Here is a 15,000-nt window from a genome sequence, read left to right as displayed (position 1 = left end):
CATCTACACACACACACAAACACTCAAAGCTTGATAGCCAGCAACAATTCCCCAAGTTTACCAACAATTCAATGCTACTCAGTGAAATCTACTTTATCTCAAGGTTAATATTATTAATTGTATTTTTTTTAAAAACTTTTGTTCAAAAATATTTTTAAGTATTTTTTTTTCTAAAATATGAACTGAGACATTTCATTTGTTTTCGCCACCGCTTGGTGCCTGTTCAAGGCTGTTTCCTTTGCCAACAGGCAGTAAAGGCAGTCATTGAGGCGGCTCAAGTCGTCACTGCTGCAGGAAAATAAGTCAACATCTGGTTTTACAACCAGCGGTGCACAGGCTATGCACGCTCCGCTAAAGGGACTGACATGCCCCCTCCTGCCGTCCAAAGCCCCTAACCAGCCATATATTAGACTGACCTACAAGCCGTGGCAAGCATTACACTTCTTTGTTGTTCCTTCCTCCTCCTTTCCTTTCCTTCATGCCTCTGACCTCTGACCTCACCACCACAATCCTTTGTGGGCTCCTGATGGCCATGAAAGTCTCTCAAAAGAGAGAAACAACTCGCCATGACATTTGGACTGTGTGTAATTTCAGACCTTTTTTTTTTGTTTTCACTTCACTAAAATTCCCCCATACCCGCTACATAAACATGGCATAAAAAGTTTATAACAGACTTCAACTCAGTAGCAAGATGTGGTATTTAAGTCGTATTTGTCAAATATAATTCCACTCTATCAACCTTTAACAAAAAATGTAAAAAAAAAGAACAGAATTCTGATTTAAAAAAAAATTCCTTTCAAGTGATTGATCCAAAGTTCCATAACCTAACCTCAGCTGAGTGGACTTTTCTTTAAAGTGCTACCATCTCACCTCTGACCCCCCCCCCCCCAACTCCCCCCTCTCTCTCTCTGTGTTACCGGAGGTACCCCAGACAGCCTAGCGGAAAAAGAGCGCCAGCTCATGGGCATGATCGGCCAGCTGAGCAGCCTGAGGGAGCAGCTCCTGGCAGCTCACGAAGAGCAAAAGAAGCTGGCCGCCTCGCAGATGGAGAAGCAGAGGCAGCAGATGGAGCTGGCCAAGCAGCAGCAGGACCAGGTACCGGGGCACGCTGCATGTGAAGAGCTTCATCTGGAAATACTGCGTGGAAAAAAAAAAAAAAAAAAATCCATTAAATCATTTATTGTGACTCCAGTTCAAAAAATGTCAAAATTATCTTCTAATGTATTATTTATATCTCCTGTCAGATAAACCTTTTTTACTTTCATTTGATCCACAATCATTTAAAATACACATTATTTTTTTACCTTCCAAACCGAAGGTGATCTCAGTTTTGCATCAATTCACATGTAATATTTCTGTCCTCTACACTTTATGAGTACTCTCACTCACTCACACACTCTTACACACACAGACACACCTCATTCTTTATAGTGCACATACAGCCAGAGACATGTACCTTGGCAGCATGAACACAGGGACACTGCACAGGAATGAGCTCAGGCTATGTAGCGTTGGAGCGGATGCAGAAAAAAAATATGCACACACGCACACACACACACACACACACACACACACACACACACACACACAAGCTCCCAGGCGAATGTCTGCCATGTATTTGCATAGAGAAGGGTTTCCCTCTTTGTTGTGCTTTTTTAGCTTCTGGAAACCTCGCGGTTACAAAGAGGACAACAAACACACATGCAGAAACACGTCTGTAAGGACAAATTACCTGTGACAAACACAACGCCCTTGGCTCCATCCTGCGTCAGTACGCAACGGAGCTAGCTGTACGCGGATGTACTTTGTAAGAATACTTTTATTTTTGTTTTTCCATTTCACAGTGAGCCACTAGACAGACAGTTATATTCTCAGCTCAAAATTGTTGCTTTCACGCAGAATAAGGAAGGATCCGTACACAAGGGCGAGACTGTAACCGCATTACAATCACAAACTATGCAAAGGAGTTTTAAAGGAGTTTTTGTTAGTTTTTATAATTAACTCCAAATGAACTATAATTGATTTTTTAAAAAGTGGGGATGAGCTCGTAGATGCAGTGCTGTGTGACTTTACTGTCAACTTGGCTGTGAGCTGAGTCCAGATGAGATGGCCGCTTGAATATTTCATACCGGGGCATCGACCCTCTGTCGTGCAGCCGGGGCCCCGGAGACCTGCAGATGTGTCACATGTCCCATAGGCTTCTCACACAAACCAAAGCACACACACATAAACACACACACACACACACAGACGGACACAAACACACTCATGCTGCATCTACTGTACATCCTAATAATCTGTTGTGTGTGCTCTCCATCCTTAGATTGCCCGGCAACAGCAGCAGCTCCTGCAGCAGCAACACAAAATCAACCTCCTGCAGCAACAAATCCAGGTGAGGCCAGTGTGTGTGTGTGTGTGTGTGTGCACGTGTGTGTTTACTCATCCACCCTTATGTATCTTTTAGTGTTGAATGTGTTTTCATGTGTGTCTGCATTTCTCACCAAGGCAATTTTATGATTGCGATTGTTGCAGCTGTTATTTACTCAGCCATCAGCATTTGGGAAAAGAATCAGTGCTGGCTTGTAGTAGTCCCTCCTCCTCTAACACACACAACCTTTGTAATCACTTAAAAGTGGTCAGTCCTTTTGGAAAAATCATACTACTTCAATGGAACCGTATGGAAGTCTTTATTATATTAATCAGTTTGCCTATTGAAGTACACTTTTTGATAGCTATTTCCATGTGTTTGAGTGATTGTTGAGGGGTCCTTATAGGTACAACAACAACAACTTTGTATTCCCAATCTGGCGTCTAGTCTCATATAGCCAGGAAGATGTTGTAAACAAAAGAATCTGAAGGTTCATCTTTCCAGTGGATTCTCCTTGTTGTCTCTACGTTACCAGTATTCCCCCTTAAATGTTCATAATTCTAACTACCAGCTAGCTAACACACATTTTGATTAACCATCCAGAAAAAAACAACACACACATTTTCTTCCTGATGAGAACAGATTACACTCACATCCACAACAGTTCCCATGATGAGGAAAGGCAAACATCATTGACTCCTTACTTGGAGTTTGTTTGTTATAAAGAAGATTTTGACAAATCTCTCCATGCAGACTGTGGATGTCATCGAATGAACTCGTATATAAAATATCTGCAAAGTAAATGAACAAGAAAAAGTCACTTAATGCAAATCCATCCTAGGCTGCTTAGACTATGGATGGATATGTATGTTAACACTTAAAAAATGGAAGTATTGTCCTTTTGGACGCTACACTGGAGCCTCTATGTTGGTCCAGGTGGCTTGGAACGAATAGCGCAAGCCTTTGTAAAAGCAGATGACACTGAATTTTGAGCTGAGAAAGCCGAGCTTTGTATCATAAAGACACCCCGTCCAAGAGGAAACACGCACACACACACACACACACACACACATGCACACACATTCCCTTTCCCCCCCAAGAGGTTAGCTATACACAGTTTGTGAGATAAGAGACCTTGTGATAGCATGTGTGTGGGACATGTGTCTATGTGTGCCCACGATTCTGTGTAAAGCAGCTGTGTTTATTTGCTTTGTGTGTGTTCAATTCTGAATTGTTCACATTTTGTCTCGCACATGTTTGTTTCTGAGGATTTCTCTGTGCATTCTCGAGCGTCCATTTCTTTTTCCATGCATACGTGTGTGTGTGTGTGTTTGTGTGCGTGTGCGTGAGTGTGTGTTTGCCACAGCTGTGTGTGTTAAGCTATAAACACGTCCGCTCATGATTCACTCCCTCACGACCCCGCCGAGACAAAGCTCTCTTTTCCCATGACTTTGCAACCTTTTCCCAAACAAGCGTCTCACCATTGAACGGACTCAACAATAGTTCCTCACAAGCGGGGGCAGCTGTAGGCAGCCTCGCTACGAGAGGACACCATCAACAGGGCTCATCTCAGGAGCGCCAAAACACCCGCACTTCTACATATATCACACACATCAAAAGTTACACACAAACGTACAGATGTATACACTTTGGCTCAGACGCACGTTTCCACAGCGGCGGCGGCGGCGGCGGCGGCGGCGGCGGCGGCGGCGGAGACAGCCGCGCGCTCGCCTGATGATCAAACACACACTCATCATCAAAGACTTGGTCGAGAAATGCACTGCTTAATCATTCATGAAGAGATTGTCCGCACAATCCCACAATACAATGGCCTGCCAGAGAGAGGGCACCAGGTTCAGTGTGTGTGTGTGTGTGTGTGTGTGTGTGTGTGTGTGTGTGTTTTGTGTCTGTATGATAAACCCCTTGTGATTGAATTTCCCTCTAACGAGGCTGAGTTCAGCTGTTCCTTTGTGTGTGTGTGTGTGCATGTGTGTGTGTGTGTGTGTGTGAATGCGTGTGTGTGTGCATACACGCCTGTATCCTTGGCTTTGTTGGGCCCGAACCCCCAAAGGCCTGTGAAGAATGCTTTCAACCGTCAATTTGGAAGAGGTGATGAAATGAAACGACTAATCAAGCTCATGAAAAAGAGAAGAGTGACACACATCCCCCATGAAAAGGAGGACAAATTATTTATTGTCCTCGTGTCCAGTTTGCTATTTTTTTCTCACCACTGAAGTCCAACTAAGTTAGCGGCGTCAGCGTCCGCCATCGAGGCCGGCAGGACTCGCTCGATGCGCGCGAACGAGTGAGTCCGCTCACGGAGGCAGGCGTAGCAACAACTCGATCTAATGACAGTCAGTATGAACTCAAGACTCACACACATCACTTGTTCGTGTTCAGTCACCGAATGACTTATTGATTCCATCCATTCTCAACAAATTAGCATCATGTATTCACTGAGGAAACAATGCTACACGTGGTTTGAACTTAACCTGTACCGACTGATTTCCGACTAATCCCCTAATCTGAACTCCTGATGGCTTGAAAATCCTGACCCTACATTATCCGTTCATCCGGATTTTAATCTTGAAGCTGAACTGAAGATAAACTTGTCCCTTCAGGTAGTAAAAACCACAAAGATCACCCTGACTTTGCGAAGCTTTGCGCCTCAACCTGAGGGTATAACGCTCGCTCTCTGAAAAATGATAAAATAAGAACATGTGCACAGAAAGAAACACACTCCTACCCCCCGCTTGGGGCCGTCTTGTTAAGCTCAAAGGGGCGAAGCGCATTCCCTCGCACATCTTTGCTTTCTCTCCTCATTCTAATTAAATGACTTGTCTCAGAGGCTCCCTCCGGTTTTGCTGGGAACGAACTGCCGCCGCCACGCAGGGAATCGTAACCGGGATGAAAGGAGCTCACCTGCTGAGCTGCTCAGGGCTTACCTCGACAACACGGACACGTCTTCGTAGAACACACACACACACACACACACACACACACACACACACACACATAGAATCCAGTGTGTTTGGAGGAGAGGGATGTGGGGACAGGAGTGTGCTCTGCCTAATGAATCAAAACTCACTCAACCACAGCACACACACTGTTAAGTGTGTGTCAACCTCTTTACCTCCGCCTGGCTGTCTTCTCATCTCATCGAGCGCCGGGGACGGAGGTCGGGTTCGCCACAGAAGACGGGAGGAAATTAGAAACTGACAAAAAGCCACCTGATTCTTTAACTTGTTAAAGAGCGAAGCAGACATGCTGGCGACAGCCTCTAACAAGCTCTCTATTAAGTTTACCGGTACTGGTTAACTAGATCACGCACAAACATCTCCTTGTGAACGTAATGATGATAATAATACCTGGTACAGTCACGAGCGCGGCCACGCTTCTTGTTGAAGGAGGTAAAAGAGTGACAAACAGAAGCAATCTTTTCATTTTGACACTCATACTCACACACACACACACACACATACACACACACACACACTCACCTCAGCTAACACACGTGGATGTATAATTCCTTAACCACTTCCGTTACCTTACAACCAGTTTACTGTTTTTGCGCACCTAAACTGGACCACAACCAAGTAGCCGTTCCCTCTGAGCCCAATCCTTGCTCACATGACACCTCTCTAACACACACACACACACACACACACACACACACACACACACACACACACACACACACACACACACACACACACACACACACACACACACCGACACACCTGGGTGTGTGAGCATCCCAGCTATTTGGCCCTGAACCGTGGTCCCTTCCATTCACAGCAGGCTGACCTCTAATGGCCTCTGTCCAGAGAGAGTTAATGGATGGAAATTAAGAGCCAGCTATCCCTCTCTCTCTCCCTCCCTCTCTCTCTCTGTCTCTCTCTCTCTCTCTCTCTCCCTCCCTCTCTGTCTCTCTCTCTCTGTCTCTCTCTCTCTCTCTCTCTGTTTCTCTCTCTGTCTCTCCTCCTCTCCCTTTCTCCAAATTAATTATTGGTTCTATCGCTCACACATCCCTTCTTTAGCAATAGGTCATCCAGGTCTTGCATTAATTGCCGGAGCATATGGTCGCCAACAGATTTTAGCTGTGGGACTCGCACTTTTAGCGGACGCTATTTTTTTTTTTTTTGCGCGCTCAGATGCGAGCCATATTGTGCAAGCGCTGGCAGCTATTGTTCGGCGCATTAACTTCATAGAGCTAATTACTCCCCAATAATAACTTTACCTTCGAGTTTTTTTTTAGCGTACCGCGTGCCAACCAACCTGTTTCACACCCCATATGTTAATTAGTGGCCACATCTTCATTATGCCGCAGCGGCGCTTTAAGTTCAAGCTGTGCCGCCTGGCGCGTGGTGAACGCAGCCCGGACTCGTTGCCAATTATCCAACTCTTGCTCCCTTCTCTCCGCTTCTCTTTCTCTTCCTCCCTTCTCTTGTTTGTTCTGTTCTGTCTATCTGCTGTTTATTTCATGAGACGTCCTCTCTCGCCCAGGGTTGAATTGTTGACTTCTGTCTTTTTCTGTCCTTTTTGCCCTCCTCCCTGCAAAAGTTCTCAAGAAAAAGTTTTGGGTTTTTTTTCTTCTTATACGTCTTCTTCTTCTTCTTCTTCTTCCGCTTTTCTTTGTTTTGCATTTGCGTATCGCTGATTAGAGGGTTTGTTTCAGATGAGTGCGATTTGTTTGTTTCAGGTTTCTTTCTCTGGATGAGGAGGGGTTTTTTTTTTTTTTTTTTTTTTGCAGATGAAAAGCAAGAGCCTTTTAGACTCCACGCCAGCAGCTTACAGTAGCAGCGATGTGATATTTTCTGTGTTATAGGTTTTCATGTTCACTTTGGGCCTGATGTGAAAGCGAAGTGGAGGAATGCGTTATTCCCCAAAGCGCCTGCTGTTTCAGATGTGTCTTTCCTTTATGTGGGATCTGGAGATTGTCTGATAGATCTGGGCCTCATTCTCACTCTCTCTTTCTGTTTTTCTCACCCTCACTTTATCTCACAGCCTCCCCCCCCCGCCCCCATTTGTCAATGCATTTCTTTGTCTCTGATTCTAATTCCGATTTAGGGGAGTTCTCCCTCTCTCTTTCTTTCTTCCTCCTGGTTTTTAAAGTTCACCAGAACGTCACAGGTCGAATGTACACACTTCATAATCTACTTTAACGGTCTGCATTAATGTATATCCAATATGAGGAGAAATATGGGATTAAGTCTTTCTGCAGATTTACAGGAATGTGAAAGAGAAAGGGGGGAGGGATGGGCATCGTCTCCCTCACTGTTCTCACCCCTCCACACACAAACCAGTGGCTATGTGCTAAAGTCATGCTCTTCTTTAGCTCAACAGCTTTTAAGTTTATGTAGAATAGAACTATTATTACAACACTGGACAGGAACAACTCCAGTCTGATGTACTTTCCATATATGTGTCGTTCTTATTGGTCCTTATCCTCTGTTGTGTGCTCTTGTTCTGTGGGCCAATTAATTCTTTCCTTTTGTATTTAGGCTTTTTGTTATGAAAATAGATAGTTAGAAATTCTGTAATATTTTCATTTGCAGTCATAGATGTTGTAATGTATAAGTTCCTGTATGTCTGGATACAGTGTGTGTTACAGCTGCCAGAGACTCCTCTCCTCTCCTGTCCTCTCCTGTCCTCTCCTGTCCTCTCCTGTCCTCTCCTGTCCTCTCCTGTCCTCTCCTCTCCTCTCCTCTCCTGTCCTCTCCTGTCCTCTCCTGTCCTCTCCTCTCCTCTCCTCTCCTCTCCTCTCCTCTCCTCTCCTCTCCTCTCCTCTCCTCTCCTCTCCTCTCCTCTCCTCTCTTCTCCTCTCCTCTCTCGTCCCTACGGTACATTACAGTATTGCTAGCCAGCTCCACTCCAGCATATGTCCAATTAGGCCTGAAAGGCAAAGCGGAACTGTTCTGTCTGTGATTCGTCCCTGCGGGGGTCCTGTCCGAGTATCACGCTGGAACGCCTCTCCCTTCTGATCGTGCAGCGCAGGCGGCACGGCGGTTTATGGTTTACCAAAAATGGTGGAGTAATTATTGTTTTTGGTGTAAGGGGGGAAACAGGAGCCGCTTGAAGGGAGAGCTATTCCCCTGTGCGGTGATAGTTTGATTACAGTGATCCTGGCTGCTGCATGTCAGCCCTCAAGAGCAGGAGGGAGGAGGAGATACACATGCATCGGTGTTTACGGTACAGGAGTATACACACACACACACACACACACACACATACACACACGCAGTGGCTTCAGCGCTGAAAAGCTAGTTATATATTTTACGCACTAACCATCTCAAGCATCCATATTTCTGAGATATTGCCTGATTGCGCCACGACACCTCCACTTCCTTCTGATTGTACGGCCACATCAAACAGCGTTTACCTGCCCATTATCTTATTCAGTTATTACCACGATGCCCTCCAGGTGAAGTGAAAGGGGCAGGAAGAGGACAGAGGAGGAGGTGATGAGCTGAGACAGCGGGGGGGGGGGTTGATGATTCTTTTTTTTTTCTCCAAAATTTCTCCAGATTAATGGTTTTTTTGGTTGTTTACTGCAGCAATTAATTATTATTGATTATTATGAATCCAGGCTAAATCCAATCTAACAGTATGGAAACACCAGCAACATGTGAACCGGCGTGAAAGCTTGATTCTCGTGAAGACTTATAAAGTATTATAAATAAAACAATGCATGTGTGTGCATGTGTGTGTGTGTGTGTGTGTGTACATATTATAGATTATTAAAACTTTTGTCAAGTGATTACACTGCAGAACTTCCCTCCTCTTCTTCCTCTTACTCGGTGTGGGCACAGCATTGTTGTATCGCTGCCATGCCCAGAGATCTCCAAACAGAACAGGTGGCCGATGAAAACATTATATGTTTCAACAAAAGCAAGTTGATTAGTGAATTAACATAAATTACACGATGTTTGCACAGCTCCACAGTTAAGAGATGATGCATCGAAAATGTTGCCCAGTATGGAAACAATGTTTTCCCTTGTTCAAACTTGGCCCCGAGCTTCATCTTTCTTCAAAAAATCCGTGGCTTCAACATCATACCGCCGCTGCAGCTCTTGACAGGTCAATCAAATTCCTCATTTTTCCCCCTTGTCTCACCTTTTTTCCAATCTTCTCCTCGCTTCCTAGACCCGTCTTCTCTTGTCTTTCCTCTCAAACTGTCAGTCACTCCATCACATGCGTGTCTTTGTGTGTTGTTTTTGGCAGAACACTGTTTCGTGCAACCATCTGTCTCGTACTTCTTTCTTTCTGTCTCCTTATCTCTCTCTCTCTCTCTCTCTCTCTCTCTCTCTCTCTCTCTCTCTCTCTCTCTCTCTCTCTCTCTCTCTCTCTCTCTCTCTCTCTCTCTCTCTCTCTCTCTCTCTCTCTCTCTCTCTGCCAAAGCCGCCCATCGGAGGCTTTTTTTTTGCTTCTCCTTTTAAAATCCTGGAAACCTTGTGAAGTCGTATGGCTCACTGCCGATGGACGCACACAGAGGGTTGTGTCTGTGCGTCCGTGTGTGTTTCATGTTATTTATTTTCTGACGGGGGGGGGGGGGGTTATGGGGGAGAAGGGGGAGAACATCACCTTCCACATAAAAGAAAAAAAGACCAGCTGTTGTGAGAGTTTTGTGAACTGTCATGACTTGCATTTTGTGTTTGACTCCAGAAGATGGAGTGTGTGCGATCGCGTGTGTGTGTGTGTGTGTGTGTGTGTGTGTGTGTGTGTGTGTGTGTGTGTGTGTGTGTGTGTGTGTGTGTGTGTGTGTGTGTGTGAGGCTTCATTTGTCCCCTTTTGTATACTAACTTGCTTTCCGTGTGAGCCTGATTGAATGTGATTCTGAGAAGTTATGATGTAATCAGATGTAAATGCTACTTCTCAGGGTTCAGTCACATGCCTCCTATACACACTGATATATTTAGCATCACTGTGTTATGGGTGCTCAAATGAGATGCCAAAGATGTTCATATTTTCTCTCCCCCTGCTGTTCTTCCTCTTCCTCACCGCCAACTCTTCTCCCTCCTTCATCAGCAGGTCCAGGGTCAGCTCCCTCCACTGATGATTCCGGTCTTTCCTCCAGACCAGAGGACTCTGGCGGCGGCTGCGGCCCAGCAGGGCTTCCTCATGCCCCCTGGGTTCAACTACAAACCCGGCTGCAGTGAGTATCATACACACACACACACACACACACACTCCAGTCATACATTAAAGCAACTCTTGAGTGTAAAATTGTTTTTCTAGACGCGATTTTTTCCACCAAGCAAGGTAGAGCCTCATGACTTTCCCACACAGGCCAATCAGACTGTTTCCCTAAAGACTCACCCTTCCAACAACATCTCTTTTTTAATAGGAAAACCAGTCCAAATACACCCTTCCTGTTTACACTTCCAATCTCTCTCTCTTTATCTCTCCCTTTCGCTCAGTCCTTTTGGCCCTTTCCTCTTGTCTTGTCTATTTTTTGATGTACAAAAGCAACAAAATACAGGCGTCATACACGACATGTTTTTCTTTTTCCTTTTTTTTTTTTTTGGCTATCACACTCTGGCTGTGTGGCAATGTGTTGTTTACCATGATAGAGGGAGAGAGAGAGGGAGAGAGAGGGAGAGAAAGGGAGAGAAAGAGTGATGAGTGCTTGCCAGGGGATGCTGGGAATAAATGCACAGTGGGGGGTTTAGGGGGGGGAGGGTGGGGAGGGTGGTAATGTGACCTGCCCCAGGTTCTCCTCACATTAACACAGGACGCAGCCAGAACATGTTTCCAACACAGCCCACACACACAAACACACACACACACACTCTCTCTCAACCGCTCTATTTCCCTCCCTATTCCTCTATTACGGACACACACACACAGACACACACACACACACACACACACACAAAACGTCAAGAGATTGCTTTGTAGTATCACACACACCAAAAAATGCACACACAAAAAAAGTACTAAGACACAGATATGTGAGGGTACACACCCCCCCCCCCCCTACCCGTTAGAGTTTCACAGCTTCCCAAACAAGTCCATTCCATTTCAATTAGTGCCATCTTCACCAACGCCCACTGCCCACGTAAATACCCCGTCAAGTGGTGGGCTTGTCTTTTCACTGCCTCCGCCAGCTCCAACCGGACCGCCACGCGTCGCCAGGCTGGGCCGCCCCTGAGAACGCTCTCTGGCAACTTTCAAAGTTGTTGTGAGTTTATTGCGGCTCTAAATAGGACGTGTAGCTTTGTGCTCTGGCATATTCTTATGTGCTTTGATGATGTGAGTACGTTTTATCCTCGCAGTAAGGACTTGTTGAACACTTGTTGTCCATTATCCAAGCCGCTGAAACATTTTAAAGCTAATCTGTTTCACCGCTCCAAGGGATTCACGTTTTAAAAATTGAGGATTTGCTCTGCATTTTTTTTCTAAAAGATTCATTTAAGGCAGCTTTTGATTTTTTTTTTCCCCCCTTATAAGTCGTTAGAATACTGTTTTCCCAAAGTTGCATGAATTGTAACATGAATGCCACGTTATCCCAAATTAAGCTTTTGAACAAATAATGACATTCTTGTGATTGTAAACGGTTTTAATACTGGGAAGTGTCCGTCTAGTGTTTGAGCTTTCTGCTTTCATAAAGCTGGATGGATTTCAAAGATGAAATATGAAAAACAAAGTAGCTTGAGGCCAAGACATGCTGACATTAAAGGGTCAAAAATAGACACAACTTTCAAACTTTGCATTCCGATCTCAAAAGATAGACATTGTGTTCCAAATTTAAAGTTTCAGGCCGAGCCTCAGATCTCCCTGATGACATCATCCTGATATCAGTTTAAAATTGACTATTTCTCGTGTCTGCGGTAATTCCCCCTTTTTTTTTGGCTACCCTGAGAAATTCGATCCTTGCCCACCGAGGTTGCTGTCCCCAAGCCAAGAGCAACATGTTTGCTTTTCTCCGTCCATCTTACTTTTGTTACGGCGACCCCCATGAGGAGCATAAATATCCATCCCGGCTCATGTTTGTCCAGGGAGCACCGAGAAAAGAGCCATCTCCTAGAATACACAGTCCTGAAATAATTCTTTAATCTCCCTCCTGCCCTCCCTTGCTGCTGGAGAAAATGTCTTTTTTTTTTTTTTTGAAGAACCGATTTATATGGGAAAATATGTCATAAGGAAAGTCTTGACTTGTGCCAAACGCCCAGTGATGTGGGCGCACACATGCACAGTAGACGGGCCCCGATCCAGCCAAAAGGCTGAGCTCTGCTGAGGGTTAAGGTCAGAAATGCAAGGTCAAGCCTTGAGAACTTTATCTGCCCTTCCTCACCCTCCACCCCGCTCCTCACCTCATCTCTAACCTCCCACTTTTCTCTCTCCCTCTCTCTCTCTCCTTTTCTCTTGGAGTAATTACAGCGCTGCCTATCTGCACCTGGTCGCTAATAATCCACACCCGTCCTTTTCTACCTTGCGTTTCTGTCTGCACTTCTGTCATCTCCTCCTCCCTATTCATTTATCTATCTCTGATTTATCATTCCTGACAAGGGGGGGTTGGGGGGGGGGGTGAAGAGAAGACAGAGATGGACATGGAGAGTAACTTGTGAAGAGAGAAAGATGACAACAGGAAGGACACAAGGTGGTGGGGGGGGGGAGTGGGAGGGAGGGACTGAAGGCTGTCCTCTCCCCAACAAAGCAGAATGGGCTTTTTAGGGTAAAAAAAAAAAAAAAAAGGAGAAAGGGAGCAGCAATCGGCAGTGGCGGCTCTTAATTACGAGCTGGGGCCAGCTTTATCAGAATCCCCTCACCTCGCTGCTCTTTGTCAGGGGGTATTAAGGAGCAGGACACACAATCAGGCTTTTTATTAAGGCCCTACCGGCAGCACACACAAAGGATGGCTTTAACAGCTGCAAAGGGGGGGGGGGGTCAGCTGGTGGGGAGTGGGGCTGATGAACGTGAGGTAAGGGGAGAGAGAAGATAGATGGAGGAAATAGCATGAGGGTGAAGGATGGTATAGAGTTGCCGAAACAGTCACTGATTTTGAGTTAATGCTAACAAAACGATGTTTGTTTTTGTTCAGGTGACCCCTACCCCCTCCAGCTCATCCCCACGACAATGGCTGCCGCTGCTGCCGCCACACCGGGTCTGGGACCCCTTCAGCTCCAGGTGAGACCACCAGGATCTACGCATCGCCTCTCAGCAGCAGCAGTACGGAGCAAAAAACAACAACCAGAGGAAAAAATCAGTAAAAACATTCCGTTTTCCTTTACCCTTGGGTCACCCCTTTGGGAATAAATCCACTAAACCTGACAGTGAAGTGACCCCATAAAACCTGATCTTTATGGTCAGAGCTCAAATCACACGGAACTGACAAGTGTAACCGACCCCCCCCCCCTGGCCTTATCCTGCAATGGGAAGTAGAAGACATAAATATTCACATAAATATTCAGAATGACTGTCAAAGCTAATCTGTGGGTGGAAGACATTTCAATCACTTACAGCAGTGCAGAGGGATCTCATGCTTCACTCCACTCAACATTTAATACAATAAAAAGGAAAATGTTGTTGGCTGATGGATTACATGTGTCAAGAAGGTTTCAACCCTCTGAAACATGGCCTTTTTCAAGCACTGACATGAAGTGAACCAAATGAAAAACCGCCTTAATTGTCAACATGAAATATACGTGTTTGCAAAAAGTGGCCGACGCTCATCGTCAAGTCGGTTTTATTCACTTTAAAAAAAATCACATAAAAGAAGAGAAACCAAAATGTGCATGAGAATATATGAAATTTAAGTTTGCTTTCGTAGACATTCATCACGCCAGTGTGAGGGATGAGGATTAAATCAGCCTTTTTCCTACCTGTGTATGTAGAATAAGTGTGTGTGTGTGTGTGTGTGTGTGTCCAGATACACACGAACAAACACAGAACAAGACCTCAAATGCTTCCACTCAGATCCATGTGGGGCTGTGGGGCCCCATCTCCTGAGGGTTAAGAGCCTGTGTGGGCAAACCCCCCCCACCCCACCCCGTTGCCTGTTTCAGGCACATTAACCTCCAGTCAGTACAGTCAGCGTTTAGCCCTCATGTCTTCTTGACATGATTATTATCATTAAAAAAAAAAACACCAAAATACGAGAGAAGCGTTGACACCCATTCTTTTTTGGAACATTTTTTTGTTTTTACCGTTCATATGTTTAACAAATGATGGAAAAGTGCGGATTAATGGTGAGGCAGAGTGTGTAACGTGTGTGTGCACCTGTCGGACAGACGTACCGCCCCGTATGCCAGACAACAACAGGGAGAGGACAATGGCTGTGTAATGCTGTCATGGAGAGTAAGACCCGCTGTCCTCAGTGATTTCATCAGTACTCCTCTGTGTGTGTGTGTGTGTGTGTGTGTGTGTGTGTGTGAGAGAGAGAGAGAGAGAGAGAGCACATTTGTGTTTATCTTGACAATAATGTCCTCTATGGTGTTATCACAGCTCCAATCTCAGCGCCCATATGTTCGGTTATGTTCAGACTCACTCAATCTCCAGTTCAACGGCTTTGTCCACCTTGCAATTGGATTTTTTTTTTTTTTGTGTTTGTTTTTGTACGAGCGGGGAGGGGTGAGAGGACACAATAAGCATAAAAAACATCTCACTAGCAGATTTGTCTCTTACAATCC

The 15,000-nt window shown here is 45.3% G+C and overlaps 1 protein-coding gene across 10 annotated transcripts in view; it reads left to right on the top strand.

The window, feature by feature from the left end:
- The window catches only part of sox5 (SRY-box transcription factor 5), a 208,746-nt gene that overhangs the window by 173,297 nt on the left and 20,449 nt on the right, over positions 1-15,000 (top strand). For 8 of the 10 annotated variants that reach the window (XM_068307074.1, XM_068307073.1, XM_068307070.1 and 5 more), the window contains 4 exons: positions 923-1,095; positions 2,324-2,392; positions 10,397-10,523; positions 13,413-13,498. In XM_068307074.1, the coding sequence (XP_068163175.1) occupies positions 923-1,095; positions 2,324-2,392; positions 10,397-10,523; positions 13,413-13,498 (455 nt within the window). The remainder of the gene's footprint in view (positions 1-922; positions 1,096-2,323; positions 2,393-10,396; positions 10,524-13,412; positions 13,499-15,000) is intronic. The other 2 variants (XM_068307071.1, XM_068307069.1) reach the window with 2 other exon arrangements.

Source organism: Antennarius striatus, chromosome 22 (assembly GCF_040054535.1).
Source record: "Antennarius striatus isolate MH-2024 chromosome 22, ASM4005453v1, whole genome shotgun sequence".
Lineage (NCBI taxonomy): Eukaryota > Metazoa > Chordata > Actinopteri > Lophiiformes > Antennariidae > Antennarius > Antennarius striatus.
This window is presented reverse-complemented; position numbering and strand designations above follow the sequence as displayed.